The 19335-nt window shown below is 41.6% G+C and overlaps 5 protein-coding genes across 5 annotated transcripts; 4 read left to right on the top strand and 1 right to left on the bottom strand.

The window, feature by feature from the left end:
- The first annotated feature begins 246 nt into the window (after window positions 1-246).
- On the top strand, window positions 247-7915 carry fbxl3a (F-box and leucine-rich repeat protein 3a). The gene is made up of 5 exons (XM_084688278.1): window positions 247-516; window positions 2244-2607; window positions 2774-2896; window positions 3287-3458; window positions 5080-7915. Exons 2-5 carry the CDS (start codon window positions 2245-2247, stop codon window positions 5718-5720), a joined length of 1299 nt encoding a protein of 432 aa, XP_084544404.1. The 5' UTR covers window positions 247-516; window position 2244; the 3' UTR covers window positions 5721-7915.
- A 617-nt stretch (window positions 7916-8532) lies between these two features.
- On the bottom strand, window positions 8533-10309 carry cln5 (CLN5 lysosomal BMP synthase). The gene is made up of 4 exons (XM_084688279.1): window positions 10144-10309; window positions 9817-9991; window positions 9473-9698; window positions 8533-9257 (listed from the first exon to the last, which is right to left on the bottom strand). The coding sequence occupies exons 1-4, from the start codon at window positions 10248-10250 to the stop codon at window positions 8770-8772; spliced, it is 996 nt and encodes a 331-aa protein (XP_084544405.1). The 5' UTR covers window positions 10251-10309; the 3' UTR covers window positions 8533-8769.
- Window positions 10287-11591, top strand: asdurf (ASNSD1 upstream open reading frame). Its single transcript, XM_084688281.1, has 4 exons — window positions 10287-10814; window positions 11139-11192; window positions 11284-11359; window positions 11451-11591. Exons 1-4 carry the CDS (start codon window positions 10734-10736, stop codon window positions 11489-11491), a joined length of 252 nt encoding a protein of 83 aa, XP_084544407.1. The 5' UTR covers window positions 10287-10733; the 3' UTR covers window positions 11492-11591.
- On the top strand, window positions 11527-13868 carry asnsd1 (asparagine synthetase domain containing 1). Its single transcript, XM_084688276.1, has 3 exons — window positions 11527-12921; window positions 13103-13284; window positions 13408-13868. Exons 1-3 carry the CDS (start codon window positions 11527-11529, stop codon window positions 13652-13654), a joined length of 1824 nt encoding a protein of 607 aa, XP_084544402.1. The 3' UTR covers window positions 13655-13868.
- Window positions 13869-15444: 1576 nt separating this feature from the next.
- LOC146234554 (glutamine amidotransferase-like class 1 domain-containing protein 3, mitochondrial) lies at window positions 15445-19136 on the top strand. The gene is made up of 4 exons (XM_084688280.1): window positions 15445-15691; window positions 15932-16103; window positions 16441-16639; window positions 18855-19136. Exons 1-4 carry the CDS (start codon window positions 15584-15586, stop codon window positions 19048-19050), a joined length of 675 nt encoding a protein of 224 aa, XP_084544406.1. The 5' UTR covers window positions 15445-15583; the 3' UTR covers window positions 19051-19136.
- Window positions 19137-19335: the final 199 nt, after the last annotated feature.

Here is a 19335-nt window from a genome sequence, read left to right as displayed (position 1 = left end):
ACTCTGAACAGTGAAGGGGAGGGGGGGGCTGCGATTTTCAATGACAACAAGGAAGTAGAAATACATATTTGCCCCGCTCAACACCAAAAACAGTTTGTTTTTCCAAAATATCAAAAAGCCTCAAGATTTGTTGCTAATCACTAGATTATATATTTTATGCCGCTAAAAAAGGTCAAGAGTTGCTAAATTGGCAACACTGCCCATAGTTGGGCACAGCCATTTCCTCAGATATTAGTACCCACAATGCACCGGGTCTGTTACAACAACAACAACAATACGCCATTTCAGAACCAAAGGCGCAGAGATTCTCTTGTTGGAATGAGGTTAATTTAGACACCATAACAGAAGACTTGATAGCCACATTTGTGGAATTTGAGTGGGTCTTTTTGCGTAGTCCCCGATGCGTGTAATTGGACGTGCGAGAATACATTTTTCAGCTGAAGTGTCAGCAATCATATTTTCACTGGGAACAGCGAGCTTTTTAGCTGTACTGTAGCCATTGTAGCAGTGTAAAAGGTAGGAGGGGTGGGTCTGGTACTACTGTGCAGAACCTAGCAGGCTGCTAATCTGGTTAGCTGTTATTTTTATTTTGTGTAGCGGAATAGCGGGCAAGCCTACTAGTGTAACGTTTTTGCAGTTAAATTAACATAGCTGTACTTAATTCCGTGTTTGATAGGTTAATATGACTCAAAATATCAAACGCAGATTTTGGTTGAACGTCCAGAAGCTCTCTAAGACGCTAGTATCTTAATACTTTCAACGAATTGAAAGTTGGTATAGTCTGTAAATTAGCTTGCTATTTTAGCGGTTATGTATAGATAATGTATTATGTGTATACATAATGTATAGACGTATATAGCGGTTATACGTATTTGGATAGACTGACCCTACTTTGTTGTGTAGTCTTAAATAGTTGTCATTAGTTTGTAAAAATACATAAATAAATGCAACTGTCTGAGATTTACACCTGTAAAAATTACAGACAACAAATTACTGCAGTGATGGTGACAGCCACACGACACATTTCTAAGGTGCAAAGATGATACTTCTTATCAGACACAAGACAGGTGTCAACATCTGCAACATAAAGTGCTGGACGCTTTTGTTTACTGTACTTATAGGCTGTGTAAAAGAGATTGCTTAAAGAAAAAATATTACTTGAATCATTTCCTCGATCAAAGTGATGCGTGACTGGGAAACGGGGAGGTTGATTTAATTTTGGCTCAGTACAGAGCCATTATTCTGCGAGACATAAGAGTAGCCGAGTTGATGACTTATAGTGCAGTAAGACAAATATAATTGTCTTATTGTCACTGTGGGAAATCAGTGCTGTTTACATACATGGACACCACCATTTCATGGTTTGTATGTATTTGTATGTATGTATTTGAACATTTTGCCTCAGCAAGATGAATGTCAACAGTGCATGCAACTTTTAGCAGGCATCAGACTGAGAGTTTGATGTTTTATAAGCAGGACCAGTCATGTTTATGGCCATCAAAACTAGATACTCATTGGAAAGCTTAGGTAGGCTTCGAGCCATAGCTGGAGCACATTTGTGGCAGAGACATTTGTCATTGCCTCCTATTTAACTCTACCTAATTAATGAACATAGTCATCCAGTTCTGATCTGGGAATCCAGCTTCCAGTCATCAACTTTCACTAACCTTTGCAATGAGTCTGGATCTCTAGTATTCATACTTATGATAATGGACGTATAGACATTTTCCATTGGAGAGGGAGCATTAACTTTTTCACAGTTTTGAAGAATTTCACGTTTAATTAGCCCGCACATCAAACTAATGGAATAAGCATTCAGCTTTGTCTGCTTCTCTTAGACTTAGCCGCAAAATTCAATGTCATGTGATGCAAGGAAGAAAATATATTTTTCCTCTGACACAAGTGACACAAAAACAAACTAGCAAGCTTGTCAACTCAACTTTAATATATGTCCTATTATTAATAAGATAGAAGCTTGATTAAACTTTGCCTTGTAAATCCAAATAAATTCAAGTGTTCAGCTCCTTGTGCACAGTTACACATATGTAAAAGTAAAAACAGATATACTTAAAGAAAGTGGCCTAATAATGGAATAGGATGATTGAAAAGCTTTGGCAGCAGCCAGTTGGCTTGCTATCACAGGCTTCCAGATATTGTCTGGTTAGCCACGCTTGCTGTTCCAGCTTGACAAGGAACATTATTCATTTTAAGTTTACACAATTCTTTTGCTGTACCCGTGATAGAATGAAGAGGGTGAAAGTCGAAGAGAATGACAGTGGTGGCACCTCCAGCAATGGCCCAGCGAAGACACACAAAAAGGCATGGCAGCAGCTGAGAGAGGAAGAGGAGGTCTTCATCGGTGACTGGACACGTCTTCCTCAGGAGATGTTACTCCACATCTTTCAGTATCTGCCCCTCATGGACCGGGCGTTCGCCTCGCAAGTGTGCCGTGACTGGAACCATGCATTTCACATGCCACAACTGTGGAGGTGCTTCGAGTTTGAGCTCAACCAGCCGGCCAGCTCATACCTGAAGGCCACGCATCCAGACCTCATCAAACAGATCATTAAGAGGCACTCCAACCATCTTCAGTATGTCAGCTTCAAGGTAAGAGAAATGGGGAATTACACACACAAACACACACACACACACACACAAACACGTATGGAGGATTAAAGATTTAAATAGAAATAAAGTGTTATGGAACCATTGAGGGAAATGTATTAAAACCATTGATCATCTCAATTGTTGTCCATTATGTGTCTGGTTTCAGGTGGACAGCAGTACAGAGTCAGCAGAGGCAGCCTGTGACATCCTGTCCCAGCTTGTGAACTGTTCTTTGAAGACTCTGGGTCTCATCTCCACAGCCAGACCTAGCTTCATGGAACTGCCTAAGGTACACTCCATTATCTGTGACACACCGTTTCTGTGACTGGCTGGCCAATGGTGGTATTGGAAAAACAAACACATCTTTGACCAATGACAAATCTTATTCTGGTAACCATAGCTAGCCAAGTGGCAGTGGCGAGGCACTTTTTTCCCAATTGATTTCACAAATGGATATTTATTTATTTATTTCTACGGTCTTGCACTGGCATGTGTTGATTATGTCTCTCAGTGCCACTTATCTACCAAAAGTGTAATTTTAAGGTATAATACATTTTGTCATATATGAATACTGTTAAAGTACTAGTCATATGAGGTGTTCCCACATATAACAAAGCATTTATATGCAAGTGTTCAATGTTTAACTGTAAATATTACCCTGTTTCTTTCCCTTCCCCAGTCTCATTTCATCTCAGCTCTGACTGTGGTGTTTGTCAACTCCAAGTCTCTGTCCTCCCTGAAGATTGATGACACGCCAGTGGATGACCCGTCTCTGAAGGTGCTGGTGGCCAATAACAGTGACACTCTGAAGCTGCTGAAGATGAGCAGCTGTCCCCATGTCTCACCTGCAGGTACAGCTTTTTTTTTTTTAACATTTAAGATTGACGGCTGGGTAACTTGGCCTCTTGCAATTGAGTTGTCTGCTGCAAAATAGGTTTTCTGAATAATAAATTGTATTTAAAGGTGCCGTTCTCTGCACCCAAGGACACCATACAGAGGTACAAAAAAACATTAAAAGCAGCAGAAAAAAAAAAAACAACAAAAACAGAATGAAGGAGTGCAATTCACATTGAGTGGAATAAGCAGTTTTAAACAGATGTGTTTTGAGTTGTGATTTGAAATGGGGAAATGAATCGATATTTCTAATTTGGGGTGGTAATGAATTCTAGAGACGGGGAGCAGAGCGGCTGAATGCTCTACTCCCCATGGTGGTGAGACAGGGAGCAGAGCGGCTGAATGCTCTTCACCCCATGGTGGTGAGACAGGGAGCAGAGCGGCTGAATGCTCTACTCCCCATGGTGGTGAGACAGGGAGCAGAGCGGCTGAATGCTCTACTCCCCATGATGGTGAGACAGGGAGCAGAGGGGCTGAATGCTCTACTCCCCATGGTGGTGAGACAGGGAGCAGAGGGGCTGAATGCTCTACTCCCCATGGTGGTGAGACAGGGAGCAGAGCGGCTGAATGCTCTACTCCCCATGGTGGTGAGACAGGGGGCAGAGGGGCTGAATGCTCTACTCCCCATGGTGGTGAGACAGGGAGCAGAGCGGCTGAATGCTCTACTCCCCATGGTGGTGAGACAGGGGGCAGAGGGGCTGAATGCTCTACTCCCCATGGTGGTGAGACAGGGAGCAGAGCGGCTGAATGCTCTACTCCCCATGATGGTGAGACGGGGCAGAAGGGCTGAATGCTCTACTCCCCATGGTGGTGAGACAGGGGGCAGAGGGGCTGAATGCTCTACTCCCCATGGTGGTGAGACAGGGAGCAGAGCGGCTGAATGCTCTACTCCCCATGGTGGTGAGACGGGGCAGAAGGGCTGAATGCTCTACTCCCCATGGTGGTGAGACAGGGGGCAGAGGGGCTGAATGCTCTCCTCCCCATGGTGGTGAGACAGGGAGCAGAGCGGCTGAATGCTCTACTCCCCATGGTGGTGAGACAGGGGGCAGAGGGGCTGAATGCTCTACTCCCCATGGTAATGAGACAGGGGGCAGAGGGGCTGAATGCTCTACTCTCCATGGTGGTGAGACGGGCAGAGGGGACAGACAGGTGTATGGAGAAATGAATGAATGTTCAATTAGAGACATTTGCCATTACCTCATGCTAGCATTCCACAATTTCAAGAGTTATTTGAAAGTTTGTTGGTATTGACTAAAACTGATGCTTAGTAATAAACAGGATTATAACTTTTAATGATTATTGATGACAGATTTGAGTCATCAATATCCTTCAAATTGTTATGTTGTTATTTTTTGCTTGAAACCTAGAGTGAAAATTTGTTAGCTCGAAAGCAAAATATCTTAGGGCACTGATTTTGGGCACCCAACTGATTCCTACCTCTGTAAAACGTTCCATGCCTTTGCGGCTGAGAAAAAACATGGCGTGACTCCGTCTTACACTACCTCAAACGTATGTTGTGTTTCAAGTCGAATAAAGAACCTGAGAGCCAGTCCCATGTTGATTGTGTGTGTCTTCCAGGGATCCTGTGTGTGGCCGACCAGTGCCACGGCTTGAGAGAGCTTGCCCTCAACTACCACCTGCTGAGCGACGAGCTCCTACTGGCCCTGTCTTCAGAGAAGCACGTGCACCTGGAGCACCTGCGCATCGACGTGGTGAGTGAGAACCCGGGACAGCAATTCCACACCATCAAGAAGAGCAGCTGGGACGCCCTGGTGCGCCACTCGCCCAAGGTCAACCTGGTCATGTACTTCTTCCTGTACGAGGATGAGTTTGGACCCTTCTTCAGCAACGAGACCCCCGTCACCCACCTCTACTTTGGCCGCTCCGTCAGCAAGGACGTCCTGGGCCGGGTGGGGCTGCACTGCCCCCGCCTGGTGGAGCTGGTGGTGTGCGCCAATGGGCTGCGGCCCCTGGACGAGGAGTTGATTCGCATCGCCAAGCGCTGCACCCAGCTATCGGCCATTGGGCTGGGCGAGTGCGAGGTCACTTGCAGTGCCTTTGTGGAGTTTGTAAAGATGTGTGGCCGGAGGCTGTTGCAGTTGTCCATCATGGAGGAGGTTCTTATCCCCGATCACAAGTACAACCTGGACGATATCCACTGGGAGGTTTCCAAGCACCTGGGACGCGTCTGGTTCCCCGACATGATGCCCACCTGGTAGAGGCCTGGCAGCCATTGAACACACAAATGAGGCCACAGCCATCATGTGGGTACCAGACATTAGAAGGGCTGTCGCTCTGTACTGAGGCTCCTCCCTACTTGTGACAATTGTGGAATGTTAAAAAGTATGGAAAGTGCCAACAAGGAAAGTGTTTAGCTCATTTCCTGAACTCTGCGTACTGCTCTGTGTTAGAGCTAAAGCATCCTCCTTCAAAGATGAACCGGGCAAATAGCCCATGTAATGCAGGTTGTCAAATTGTACAGACAGATACTTTACTAGATGGTAAAACATTTTAAAACGACAGCCAGCAACCCTGCCTTGGAGGGCAACATAACTACAAGTAAAACATCAACTTGACATGGCATTGCACTTTTTTGAGAAAATCACCAGCTGGCTCCATCCACAATCAGTCACTATTACATGCAGCAACTGGGGCCTTCACCAGTGGGTTTTTTCATTTCTGTGTTGAATATTTACAGTTGTTAATGTTAATTCTTGATGCTTGTGTTTTTCGGTTGTTTTAAAAGACTATGGTAGGGTTATGTACCAAAACCCGGTGGTAATATGACATCGGTACCTATATGACCGGTACTGGACTGAATCAGAATGCTGATTTTGGTGCCTCATTTTGGTGCCACTTAGGCTATATACTTATACTTATAATACTATATACTGCTGTCAATTGAAATATTTGCCCTCTGGTGCTCCAAAACAGACATAAGAAGCATCATCACAGCACATGATCACTGGTTGAATATCCTGCATTCATGTGGTGTCAGAAAAATAATTTCTGGGCTGAGAAAATTCACACGAATGCAAGTCGGAACACAGAAAGTCAAACATGGCAGACAACAGTGATTCATTTTTTAAAATAAAAAAGACGCTCTTTAATGTAATTTACATTGTTTTGTGGCATTTAAAGGTATTGGTTCAGACAACGTTTAGGCAACAAAACCGGTTAAAAGTATAGATTTGGCACCGGCATTGTAAAAACCCAAACGATACCCAAACTTAACGAATACTGCCGCATACTCCTGGACAATGGACAACCTGGAATGTAATGTGTATAGCTTCTGTAAAGGACGTTTAACTATTATGTAAACTTAAACAAAAGTTTGATTAAGTTGGGATATTCTACCAATCAGGCTCAACTTGCCGAACAATGGTTTTATATACACACATGCACACACAGTACAATGCAGTACAAAGTCTTTACCACAAAACATATTCATATTACAAAGAAATTATGAAATGAAGAAGGTAAACAAATATTTTTTAAACATTGCACTTTTATACTGCAGCACAAATACTAAAGTCAAGAAAATACATATTTAAGAGAATATTCATATAAACCAGGACTTTTGCACAATACTGTTTATTACTTTTTTTACTAAATTTAAACTATATACAATACAGATACTTCTATTTTGTTTCGAAACGTAATACTAATGTTTTCATTACAAATTGTATCTGCTTTATCATTTGAGTAAAAAGTTGAAAAATTGTATGTATTTGGTATGTCCCCCTTTTTTTATTAATGATAGCGTACATGGACTCCAAGTTTATGCCAAAAACTGATGACCCATGTTATCCTAGCATGATGACCCATGTTATCCTAGCATGATGACCCATGTTATCCTAGCATGATGACCCATGTTATCCTAGCATGATGACCCATGTTATCCTAGCATGATTCTCATGGTTCTCATGTCATGTTGGCTCTCACAGACTTCAATTCCCCCATGAAATGTTCTGTCATCTCTTGTACATAAAGTACTACTACTACTGTGGTAATGGTAAAGGTTAATGCTGTGGTTTTATATGATGTCCTTGTTTTATGTTTATTTTATGTTTATTTTAATCATGTACAGCGACTTTGAGAACTTTGAAAAGCGCTATATAAATAAAATGTATTATTATTATTACTGTATATATTGATAAATAACATTTTGGTAAAACTGGTAGATTACTATGGTGTTTTATTTTAAACTATGTTTAATCAGTACCAATGTTCTGAAGGTTAGTACAGGTGTCTCTTTCTGATTGCTTTGATGGCTTTTGTTTAGCTTGTTTGGTCCCCGACCTTGGTTCTACCCCTCACACACCAGTGCCATAGTGATTTGATAAAATAACCATTACAAAATGAAAAATATATGAACATATGAAACTTATAAATAAATAAACATGCCTTGTTAGACGTCTTGAGTGATGCAATTTTAGATTGGCCTTCCTTTGTTTCCTTAAGACTAGGAATTATTTGACCATGTAATCCATGATAACCTGCAATGATATCTGCTTGTATAAATATCTTACCAGTGGTATTATGTCTACTGTTAGCAGGGGTCTAGTGTAATGTTAATGTAGTTGCCTTTACCTCCTACAGTCAGATGGCTGTGATAGCACAAGTTAAGATCTTTAATATTCCCTTATTTTGGAAGGACCAGAAGCCCTTTGTAAGATTTCTGTTTGTGTTCCAGATTCATTTCAAGTCTGTATAGATTTCTCCTTCTAATCTGTACATTGTCTGCATTGGTATAAATAATCTGTAACACATAATATCCAAGAACATGTATTATTTACTTTAAGTGTACTTAGAAAATTGAGAATAAGCCAACTGAAACTTTTACATGCATTGGAAATTTGATCTTGTAATAAATATGGATGGATGTACCAGGATTCATCTTGGATATAGTTTATTGATTGTTATTTATAATTCTCATTTTCTTTTGCATATCAGTATAAGATGTATTTCCATTAAGCATGCTGGTTAAATGTTGGTATGTTGGTTAAAAAGTACAGTAGAGATAAAAGATACCCGCAAAAGGATGTTGTGTATATTTTAAACACTTTCAATTGTACAAAAACAGTCACATGCGTAAATCAGAGAGGAACTGATACTGTGGGCACATCAGTTTAGGCAGAACTGGTATTTCAGTGCAGATTTAGGCTTCACATTAAAACATGACTTAGCCATATTTCCTTCATGAACAAAACAATGGAGCTGATGAAACCCTGCTTCAACCCTAGTCATGCATGTCCTATACCTCAGCTAGGGCAAAGGCACTTCTTCATAAGTTACTTGAATATAAGGATACTTCATGGGTAAGTGCCAGTACTCAAAGTTATAGTAAAGATAGAAACTCTTGTCAATCACAACTTTCTTATAGGCCTCCATGAGACTAAGGGTAAAGTCCACATAGGACTGATGGGGCCTGAACGGGTGGTAGAACTGTTGGATATCAGCTGCAAGTTTCTTCATAGAGGCCTGTTCAAAGATGGTGCTGTCATTCCCCAGGTAGGTGGGCTCTCCACTGTAAAGGTAGATCTTGGTGTAATTGGTTTGAGACCGGCTGGACAGCTTGGCCCCCAGCTCATTTAATTTCCGGTAGGTGCGGTGGACAAACTGGGAGCAGTCATAGGACTCGAACCACACTGTGCTGTTGGTGTCAGGACTGGAACGCACCGTCCACGTCTCGTAGTAAATCCCTGTCTGGTTGTCATCTTGGACCCACTGGGCCATTTCATTGAACTGGCTGCCTGTGGGAGCATCCCAAAGATACACAGTAACACCCCTTCTAATACACATTTATATGGAGAAATAGGCAATAAATCAAAGTCAAACTAATCTGTCTGTTGAAACCATAAATTGACTGATAGAATAGCTTTTTTGTTACATCTGTCTATATCAAAGTGTGAGAATGTGAGTATCAACATTGTTCAGCCCATAAAGTTATAGTGTAGCTGAACTTTACCTGTTATCTCCCCTACTTTCTCCAAGGTGCCATTCTGTGACCAGTGGATGTCGTCAATTCCCTCAAAGAAGCATGCCGCCCCTTGGTTACACCAAAATGGGGCGGCTACATCGGGCAAAAGGTGAGGGAAGGTACAGTTGCCCAACTGGAAGAGCTCATACCACTCCATGGTGTAGTTCCTCTCAGTCTCTGCACTGCTGAAGCCAATGGCATCATGCATGATGTGCTGGGAATTTGAGAGATGAAAAAACAGAACTGTGTATTTGAGATTGTGTTTAAAAATGTGTTTGACAGAGACAGGGATGCAGACAGAGTGAGACAATGTGTCTCTAAAAAATACAAACCATTTTCCCCAACACGTCTCCATATTTGAACTCCCACACTGGGGCTTGAAGTCTAAACACAGAGATCACATCCGAGTCCCTGAAGTAAGCTATGCGTCCATCCCTATCGCCAGTGGGACAGAAGGGGTACAGGGCTTCGCAATAAGAATCTGCTTCGGGGCGTCGATCGACCCGCCTGCCGAATCAAAAGACAAGCTGAACACTTTAAACGAGTATGCGGCAATACCTCGACAAGATACGTAAGTTTTATTAGCAAGCTATTAGCGGCAGTAAAGTCACATGATTTTCTAAACTTTGCTAAACAGTTACATATATTGCACAATATACCTGTACGGAACCGGCCATTCTTGCTTTCTGTAAATATTCAGGGAATGTACGATGTCCTGGAAACATACAATAAGAATAGAGCACAAAATATTCACCGCGAGGCTCATATCAGGACACTTCTTGAACACATTTGTATCGAACGGTCAGGCAACAGAACACTTCCTTGTTAAAGGCAGTGACGTACCTCACGTGGTTTTGTTGTTAAATGTAATCATCGGCTGTTATAGTGTTACCTAATCAGGCGGGTATGTAAGTACATCTTGCTCGGCAGAAGGCGCCCTTCAGTTTTTTATTGCATTCAGAAGACATCTGAATTGGTGGAACCAGACCCCCACCCATACACTTATATAGAGTTGGCCCCTTCTCCCTTATTTTCGAGGTTGGGTGAATCATTTGAGCTTTAGGCCACCAGTCTCACACTCCCGAACAGTAGGTGGCGGTGATACATCATCATACACATCGGTGCAATATGCCATAACCTCAACAGAAAGAAGGAGAACACCACGCCAGACAAGACGACACAGGAATAGTTATTTGCATGGCCGCGTCAGTTTTTCTCTCACCAGCTAACCCTCATTGACACGTCTAAAATGTCTTCTAAGTGTCAATTTGATTCAGAAAACATTTTTGCAGGGCGAGAGTCCATGGTAAAAGAAGAACTAAACAAAAAGGTAAATCCGTGGGGCTGTCAACAGTTAGTACTGTATAGAATCAAAGTAGCTTGCATATGCTATTATTTCGTACCTAGTTCTAGTTATGATAGGCCTACAGCCTACTTGAAACAAGTATTTGAAGAGTCAAGACCATTGGATGGCGTGTTAAAATGAGACTTTAATAATAGTTTTATAACATAATATCAATTAGACCCCTGATTGTAAACTACACTTTTCTAAAAGGGGCCATTCTGGATGGATGGATGTATGAATGGTATGATGATTGGTCTTGTAACATGAAATTCTCCATACGTGACTGAATAATGTTTTGTATAATTCTAGATTAACGAACAGAAAATTGTTGTTGATGAGCTGTACAATCTAAAGAAAAACAGGGTAAATCCTATTTAATACTTGATATCCATGATAGTAAACTAGTTAATGTATTTGAATATATAATAAATGTCTGTCAACGTTTTTCTTATAGAAGGTATACAGTCAACAGCCTAATAGCAACATATTCTTCTTGGCGGACAGACAGCAATGTCTTTGTTCATGCAAACGTAAGTATTGAATGTTACTCTTGGTCCATATGTACTTTCAAGGTTTCCTAGCCATTATGAAAAACTTGCTCACAAAATTCTCCTCTTTCAGATGAACTGGACATCATGAAGAAAGAACTATTGGATATATAGTCAACAAACTCTAGGAAGGAATTTCACTGGACATCATGTGTGGAATTTGTTGTGTGGTTAGCTTGTCCCCTACCCAGATTATTCTTGAGAAGGATATTGATGAAAAATTAAGGAGACGAGGCCCAAACTCAAATTGTGATGTTACTAAAACTTCAACAAATCCAAACTTTAATTGTTTGTTCTCTGCTCATGTACTTCACATGAGGGGCAGACTCACACCTCAGCCTGCACAAGACGGTAAAGGGAATATTCTACTATGGAATGGGGAAGTTTTTGGAGGACTTCCAGTGAAACCACAAGAAAATGATACAGATGTTTTATGTCATCATCTTTCAACTTGCAACAGTGCCAATGAAATTCTGTCTGTCATAAGCAATGTTCAAGGACCATGGGCTTTTGTATATTACCAACAAGCTGGAGACTATCTTTGGTTTGGGAGAGACTTCTTTGGCAGACGAAGCTTGCTTTGGCAATTTGATTCAGACAAAAGCCAGTTTACCTTAACATCTGTTGGCTCTTATCCTACTTTTGAGAGACCACAATGGCAGGAAGTTCCAGCTGCTGGTTTGTATAGGATTGATGTGAAGGCATTTGCTGAGTCTGGCTCATTGATTTTTGAGGTTTATCCATGGGTTCCCCAAGGAATGCATCTATTGTCTGCTAGTCAGGAACTTAAGGAGAGGTTTCCTAGCCATACTGCTGTAGTGATAAGCCAATCAGGTCTTATGCTCAAATCACCAGTAGTCCCACTTAATGTGTCAATACCTCAGTGCTCGGTTGTAGTGGAATCTAGTTCCTTTTCCCAGGCATCTGTTACGGATTTGGAAGTGATGTTAGCCTGTGAAGGGAAGAGGATGCATGTGAACAGTCTTATTGATGTGTTAAGTGAAGCAGTCAGAAAAAGGGTGCAGTGTCTGCCCTCTGAACATCAAGTGAGTGCGTCACCCGATGGTGACCAAGCAGCAATTGCTGTCCTTTTTTCTGGGGGGATTGATTCAATGATTCTGGCAACCCTGGCTCACCGCCATGTTCCAGCTCAACAACCAATTGATCTCCTTAATGTAGCATTCAAAATGCAGAAGCCAAAAAGGTTGGAATCTACTAAGAAAACCAATACACATCATTTGAAGCCTAGAGACGGAACTGCTCCCTGTACCCAAAATGAATTTGATGTCCCAGACAGGATCACTGGAAGATTAGGCCTAAAAGAGCTTCAGGAACTTGCTCCAGATAGAAAATGGAATTTTGTTGAAATCAACGTAACTCAAGAGGAGCTGAAAGAAATCCGTCAGGAGCACATTTGTCATTTGGTGCACCCACTTGATACAGTCCTTGATGACAGTATTGGATGTGCAGTGTGGTTTGCAGCCAGAGGAACAGGCTTGATAGCCGAAGGCATCGATGAGAGGTGTTTTACGTCATCTGCAAAGGTTAACTAGAATCTTGTATATCTGAATAACACCCAAAACCTTTTCAACCATAACTATATATCTCCAATAGGAAAAAAATTGATGACCCAACTCTGAGAGTGGACTGGCAAAGGATATTAAAGGAATGTACAAACGCCGTCCTTAACTAATGATGTCCTTTTCCACTGCGTCGTGACTGTAGGTTGTTTTGACGGGCATTGGAGCAGATGAGCAGCTGGCAGGTTACTCCAGACACAGAGTGTGTTTTAAGAAGAGCGGACATGCAGGTCTGATTCAGGAGCTTGCTATGGACCTGGCCAGAATTTCGTCGAGGAATCTGGGACGTGATGACAGAATCATAGGTGACCATGGGAAAGAGGCTCGGTGAGTGCAGGGAATTTCATCTATTTACACATTGGTTAATTATTGTGAACTATCTTCTTTCCCTGCCTGTTGCTTTCTGTTTTGAGCCTATTCTGTCTTGTAAATGTATTACTTGTATTGTAGGTTTCCCTACATGGATGAGGATGTGGTGAGTTACTTGAATGCCTTGCCAGTATGGGAGAAGGCTGATTTGTCCATGCCTCGCGGTTTAGGAGAAAAATTGCTACTGAGATTGACTGCCAAAGTGCTGGGCCTTGGGGACTCTGCAGTTCTACCAAAGAGAGCCATGCAGTTTGGGTCGCGCATCGCAAAGATGGAGAACAAGCATGAGAAAGCTTCAGATAAGTGCACGAGACTCCAGACATCATAACTCTGGAACTTGGAAATCTCATCCCAATTATGGACCAGGTTTCCATAAACTGGCCACATCCAGATGCCCACATATATTGTCCCAAACCCTGCATTACAAATATTCTAGGAATCTGATCATTAGAATACTCCTCATCAGATCACACATGTTTGTTTTATTAGGATAATACCGATACATCGTTTTTTAAAGCAATAAATGCTATGTTTGCTTGCTATTTCTTGGATATGTATTACTGTCGAACAAAATGCACAACTTCATAAGTCTCCTCTTAAATTAAGATGACCAGATGTCTGATTGGCATACACAGCTAGTGCATCCAATAAGACTACAAGCACACTAAGCAATAGTTTTGCATAAGCATCTATTAATGTGCAACACCCATGGTAGTTTTTAAGTGGTTGTTTTATCAGACAGACATGTATGAATTAAAAAAACACATTTTGGAATCACACTTAACTCTAGAATGTACAAAGTTTTCAAAGGTAATACACAAAGACAAATAGCTGGAATATAGGTAGGACTTTTATCACATTTCTTGGAAATTTTGATTATAAAGTTACAGAAAAAAGTTATGTCGTACTGACCCAGTCACAAGGTATTTAGCAGTTTACTATGTAATGTCTGACTTAACATTGTGAAGTTCTCTAAAATACAGATCACATTCAATATAGGATTGCAGGTTTCTGATATCAAAACGGCTATTGATCTCTTAAGTGTACACAGGTTTTCTGAAACAAAGGGACATTTAGTTTATTGGATCATGCATTGCAATAAGCTACACATTTTAGCCATCATTAAATATTCAAAAGTTAAAGTTGGAATGAGCCAAGACAAGACATTTCCATGTGCCTCCTTATCTTCAATGACAGATTCCTGTACAGCTACTAGTTGCAAGCGTGCACGAGTCTCGGAGCTAGGAGAAATTTGAGCCACTGTTCTGCGCAAGACTGGACGAGCCGGAAGTGGAAAGATGGCGCAGTCCGTTTAGCTCTCTGGCTTGCCCCTAACTCTGCGCCACTGAGCACTTTCCTTTAAATGAATGGGGACGCCATCTTTAAAGAGCAGGCTCGCTGTGTATACGGTATATAAGTCTTTGGGTGGGTGTGGGTGGAACCATAGATATATAATATATATATATGAGTGGAACAGTGAAACTGGCATCATCGATAGCATTTCCGGCTTTGCCAGTTTGTCTTCAGAACATGAGCATGGCATGAGACGTGCTAAAATATGTTAATTAAGTTAATTTACGAGGCAACTAGTGATAGGCGTTTTGATTCCTTTCAGATACTTAAATCTTTAGAAACCGTTCATCAAAAAGTTAAGTTCACTGGTTCACCGATAAGAGAATGTCAGACATGAAACATTCCAATCTGCAAAAAAACAAATTTCAAGGAGGTTACTGCGCACCGAAGCTTTCTGATTAATCAAAATGTGGATTACACTCTGATTTGTTTTTTGAATGAAATAATACTGCATTTAATTTGATACGATTTAATATTTTTAATAATTAATGTGGCCCATTACATTGTGGGTAAAATGGATTCAGGAAGGTGAGAGCTATCAGAATATGTACGAATATTGGTACGAATGTACGTGGGTATGTGTTGCACACTTGAATAAATACTGACAAAGCAAAAGCTTTGCAAAAGTGATCAACATGCACATTACCCACGTCTCTGTCGGATTTATCCGTTGCACTACAGTTAGCCTACTGTTTTATGTTGTGCAGTATAAATTAAATATTTTTAAAATACAGTTCGTCTCTTGACTTTTATTTTGAATTTAGACCCCTCCCCCTGAACAGGAAATCAAATTCGTATTGAGGCAAACTTTACATTGCATTGACCCTTACCTCTGCAACGATATAAAAAGTAGCCTATTTCAGGAAGGTTCTTTCTGGAGTCCTGGTCAAGTTACCAGAAAAAAATGGGGAAACGCGTTGCTGTAGTGCTGGCGGGCTGCGGAGTTTATGACGGCACTGAAATACACGAAGCGTCTGCTGTTTTGGTCCACCTCAGTAGATTTGGTGCAAGTGTAAGTTCTAATTTCGCCTAAGCACCATATATTATGCCTTATTATACGTTCCTGGTTGAAGCAAAAATGGTTTGATATAATGTGAAATGATTTGGTAATTTCTTTTTAAAAAGCATATTTGTTTTTAAATGTTATTATTCGGCCAATTACTATAGGCTACCTATATAGGACACTAAAGAATGACAATGTGAAAGTTGCTGTACCATTATTTTCTTTTGGCACTGGTCTTTGTGACTTCAGGTGAAGATGTTCGCTCCAAATGTGGATCAGATGCACGTTGTGGACCACTTGAAGGGTGCGCCCACTGAGGAGAAACGAAATGTGTTGGTAGAGAGCGCGAGGCTGGCACGCGGAGAGATAAAAGACCTTTCGGAACTTAGTGTGAAGGAGCATGATGCCATCATATTCCCAGGTTCGTTCTTACACATTACTCAGAGCAGGGGCGGACTGGCCATCGGGGATACCGGGGGATCCCCAGTGGGCCGACGGGGTCGGGATGGTTCAAAATACCGGCCCACAGAGGTCACAGAGGTTCATTCTAAAAACAATTGTGACAAGTAGGTTTTTGTTGGACTGAAAGCAGGTAGAGGTTGGGTTCCCATGCAAAAGGGCAGTAGACCAATGCCTACAACCCACCAACTGTTTGCTTTCACCCACCAACTGTTTGCTTTCCTACTTTTGTTGGGGTCTCCCCTGCATATCATTTATAACATGGTGCCTTAATCATAATGATGTGCCCGTGTGTGCAGGTGGCTTTGGAGCAGCTAAGAACCTGTGCAGCTGGGCCGTGCAGGGGAAGGACTGCACTGTGAACGACCAGGTGAAGGCCACCATGCAGGAGTTCCATGCTGAGGGAAAACCCATCGGCCTGTGCTGTATCTCACCAGTGCTGGCCGCCAAGGTCTTCCCAGGCTGTGAGGTCACCGTCGGCCATGAGAAGGACGAGAGGTGTGTTATCACTTCATGAACTGAGGATCGCAGTCCGTCATTAGTCGATGGCAAGGATATATATGCCGCAGTGTAGTATTAAGTAGTGGATGTCCAATTGATCAAATCAAACTTTATTTTTATAGCGTATTTCATACCTGGGGGCAATACAATGTGCTTCACAGTGGGGGAAAAGGGGTCGAGGGATACAAACACTTATGTTTGACACTAATACCAAGCACCCTCTGCCCCTGTGCTCATGTTACTGTGGAGATACAGGAAGTCCTCGTGGGCATCCAGCGCGTGGCAGTGTCTCACACAGACTAAACACCTGCATACAGTCTCTTAATTAGAAAGTTCATAACAATCTTGCTTGTGCCTGGATTAAAGAAATCTTGGAAATTGTCTGTACAGAGCAATACAGGCACATTTTATTTTGAATTGAATGGGAAAATGTGTCCAAACTTTTGACTGGTACCGTATATCCCTGTTAAATAGATAAACATATGGTTAGATAGAAAATATACTGTTGATCCAGACCCTGTTTATCAAAGCACTACATGCATCGTACGATCATCATTGGTGCCATGTTAGCTTAAATATGCGGTTCCCGATAGTATCATTAATTACCTGGCATGGGAAAATCCATCGTAAAATAGCAACCACTTCAGACCAGTCTTTAGTTCATCCTAACATGCTCGTTGCTGATTTTGCATTCTACCGTCCAAGCGGGTGAAAAATAATGCTAACTTTACAACTATTCAGATGCCAGTTTCAACTACAAGGTTGTATATTAGACATTACACTCGCATATCCTTGGAAATCATTGCAGTATTTTTATTTATGTAATGTAATTCTTATGCCACAGTAAACAGTGCAATGTAATACAAAAATGCATCAATTAACAAAAAAGGAAAATACAGAAATTATATTCATGGTACAGTGTATATTTGTCTGGACAGATTTTGTCAATAGTATGGCCTATTGTGCATGTGATGACTTGCACAATGAAACAATTCATACATGTTTTGGAGGGTAATACTATTGAACTAAGAAATAAATCAGCTTTAAGCAAGATATATTGAATTGGAAATTGTAGACTATTGTTCTTTGTCAGGCAGGGCTTTTTCTGTGGTTGTCAACAATGGTGTCTCTTCACCTACTCTATTGACTTGTGCTGTTCCTCAGGTTTCAGTCCTCTGTCCTATCCTTTTCATACTTCCGCTTGCTTGGTATCCTAATCAGTTGTTTTAAGTGTATTATCCTTGTTATGCTGACGACACACAACTGTACTTCTCTTATAAACCGAATGACCCTAGTAAGCTCTCCACCTTGCAAGACTGCTGAACAGCTATTAAGGACTGGATGTCAAACAACTTCCTTCAGCTTAACCCTGACAAAACAGGAGTCCTTATTAAAGGCCATGAGAGCTTCTCTGACATTACTCTGCAGCGTATTGGTCCTGTAGCGGTAAATGTCAAGTGAATCTCAAAAAACCTGGGAGAACATGAACTTTGGACCACTTGCTTTACATGTCATTCAATCGTGTTTCTTTCGATTAAGAAAAAATCCCCAAATCTAATTGATTTTATCCTTTCAAAACGTGGAAGTAATCATTCGTGCCTTTGTCTCCTCTCATCTTGATTACTGAAACTCACTGTTCACCACACCGAGTTGCTCTTCTTCAGATGGTTCAAAATCCCGCTTTCAGGGACCGTTTCCCATAGACATAAAAAACGCACTGTCTGTGGATAGTTTTAAGAAATGGTGGAAAACCCACTTGTTGCGTAATCCTTTTACTTTGTAATGTGTCTTTGCCTTCTGTGTGGTTAGCGATTTGTTTAAAATTAGATATTAAAATCTGTTGTGAGAGATGAAGCATTTCTTGTAGTTGATATCATATTAGCAAGCTTACTCTGATAGACAACCCTTCAGCTATGTATAACATATGCAAATACAGTACGATGGATGGTGGAATAACATTCCACTAAGCACTTTGGACAGCACCTCTAACAATGGACTTATGATGCACTTTCTAGCAATGGCTGTAGGCTCTGGTTTGGAAGACAGACGTACCTCCAACGTGAAAAAGTAATGTGTGTGCATGCAGCCTTGCGTGCATTGTATGACCATCGTTATTGGGGAACCGGGCCCCTAAATGTATCGTTCCTCGTTTGATGTGATGTCCTAATGATGTCCTAAGTGTTATTCACAACGTTGCATTTGCACTTCGCAGGTCCCCAGATGTCCCAGGCACTGCAGAGGCGATCACTCAGCTGGGCTGTAAGCACGTCAGTAAGAGTGTCAGTGAGACCCACGTGGACGAGAAAAACAAGCTGGTCACCACCTGTGCCTTCATGTGCAAGGCCCCTCTCCATGACATCTTTGATGGTATTGGAGCTATGGTGCAGGATGTGCTGAAGCTTGCCTGAGAGCCCTGACATATGTCAGTATGACCTGATCATGTGTGCGCTTCTCCTGTATGTGTGCTTATAAGAATAAATGCTTTCTGTTTGTGGATGGTTGTCTTTGCTTCGTACGAAAGAATTGGAAAACCCCTGCTAACTTTGTCATGAATCAAATCCTCAATCACAGAAGTATGAGAAGTACTCTCTACAACCACAAACTTGGGTCTTCTACCTTTTACGTTGTTTTACTGCACTGAGGACATGAACAAAACAAGTTTCCAACCATCAAACATATAGAAGGCTCGCAGA

The sequence above is a fragment of the Hypomesus nipponensis genome, chromosome 23 (assembly GCF_054491055.1).
Source record: "Hypomesus nipponensis isolate SF chromosome 23, ASM5449105v1, whole genome shotgun sequence".
Taxonomy (NCBI): Eukaryota; Metazoa; Chordata; class Actinopteri; order Osmeriformes; family Osmeridae; genus Hypomesus; species Hypomesus nipponensis.
The sequence above is the reverse complement of the archived record's forward strand: the minus strand, read 5'-3'. Positions and strand labels throughout refer to the sequence as shown.

Coding starts and splice junctions, on each gene's coding strand:
- fbxl3a (XM_084688278.1), top strand. CDS start 2,245: ATGAAGAGGGTGAAAGTCGAAGAGAATGACAGTGGTGGCACCTCCAGC. Junction 2,608..2,773: donor TTCAGTATGTCAGCTTCAAG/GTAAGAGAAATG, acceptor GTCTGGTTTCAG/GTGGACAGCAGTACAGAGTC. Junction 2,897..3,286: donor GCTTCATGGAACTGCCTAAG/GTACACTCCATT, acceptor TCCCTTCCCCAG/TCTCATTTCATCTCAGCTCT.
- cln5 (XM_084688279.1), bottom strand. CDS start 10,250: ATGAGCCTCGCGGTGAATATTTTGTGCTCTATTCTTATTGTATGTTTC. Junction 9,992..10,143: donor GAATGGCCGGTTCCGTACAG/GTATATTGTGCA, acceptor TTGATTCGGCAG/GCGGGTCGATCGACGCCCCG. Junction 9,699..9,816: donor GAGACGTGTTGGGGAAAATG/GTTTGTATTTTT, acceptor TCAAATTCCCAG/CACATCATGCATGATGCCAT.
- asdurf (XM_084688281.1), top strand. CDS start 10,734: ATGTCTTCTAAGTGTCAATTTGATTCAGAAAACATTTTTGCAGGGCGA. Junction 10,815..11,138: donor AAGAAGAACTAAACAAAAAG/GTAAATCCGTGG, acceptor GTATAATTCTAG/ATTAACGAACAGAAAATTGT. Junction 11,360..11,450: donor ATGTCTTTGTTCATGCAAAC/GTAAGTATTGAA, acceptor CTCCTCTTTCAG/ATGAACTGGACATCATGAAG.
- asnsd1 (XM_084688276.1), top strand. CDS start 11,527: ATGTGTGGAATTTGTTGTGTGGTTAGCTTGTCCCCTACCCAGATTATT. Junction 12,922..13,102: donor GTTTTACGTCATCTGCAAAG/GTTAACTAGAAT, acceptor TCGTGACTGTAG/GTTGTTTTGACGGGCATTGG. Junction 13,285..13,407: donor GACCATGGGAAAGAGGCTCG/GTGAGTGCAGGG, acceptor CTTGTATTGTAG/GTTTCCCTACATGGATGAGG.
- LOC146234554 (XM_084688280.1), top strand. CDS start 15,584: ATGGGGAAACGCGTTGCTGTAGTGCTGGCGGGCTGCGGAGTTTATGAC. Junction 16,104..16,440: donor TGATGCCATCATATTCCCAG/GTTCGTTCTTAC, acceptor CCGTGTGTGCAG/GTGGCTTTGGAGCAGCTAAG. Junction 16,640..18,854: donor GGCCATGAGAAGGACGAGAG/GTGTGTTATCAC, acceptor TGCACTTCGCAG/GTCCCCAGATGTCCCAGGCA.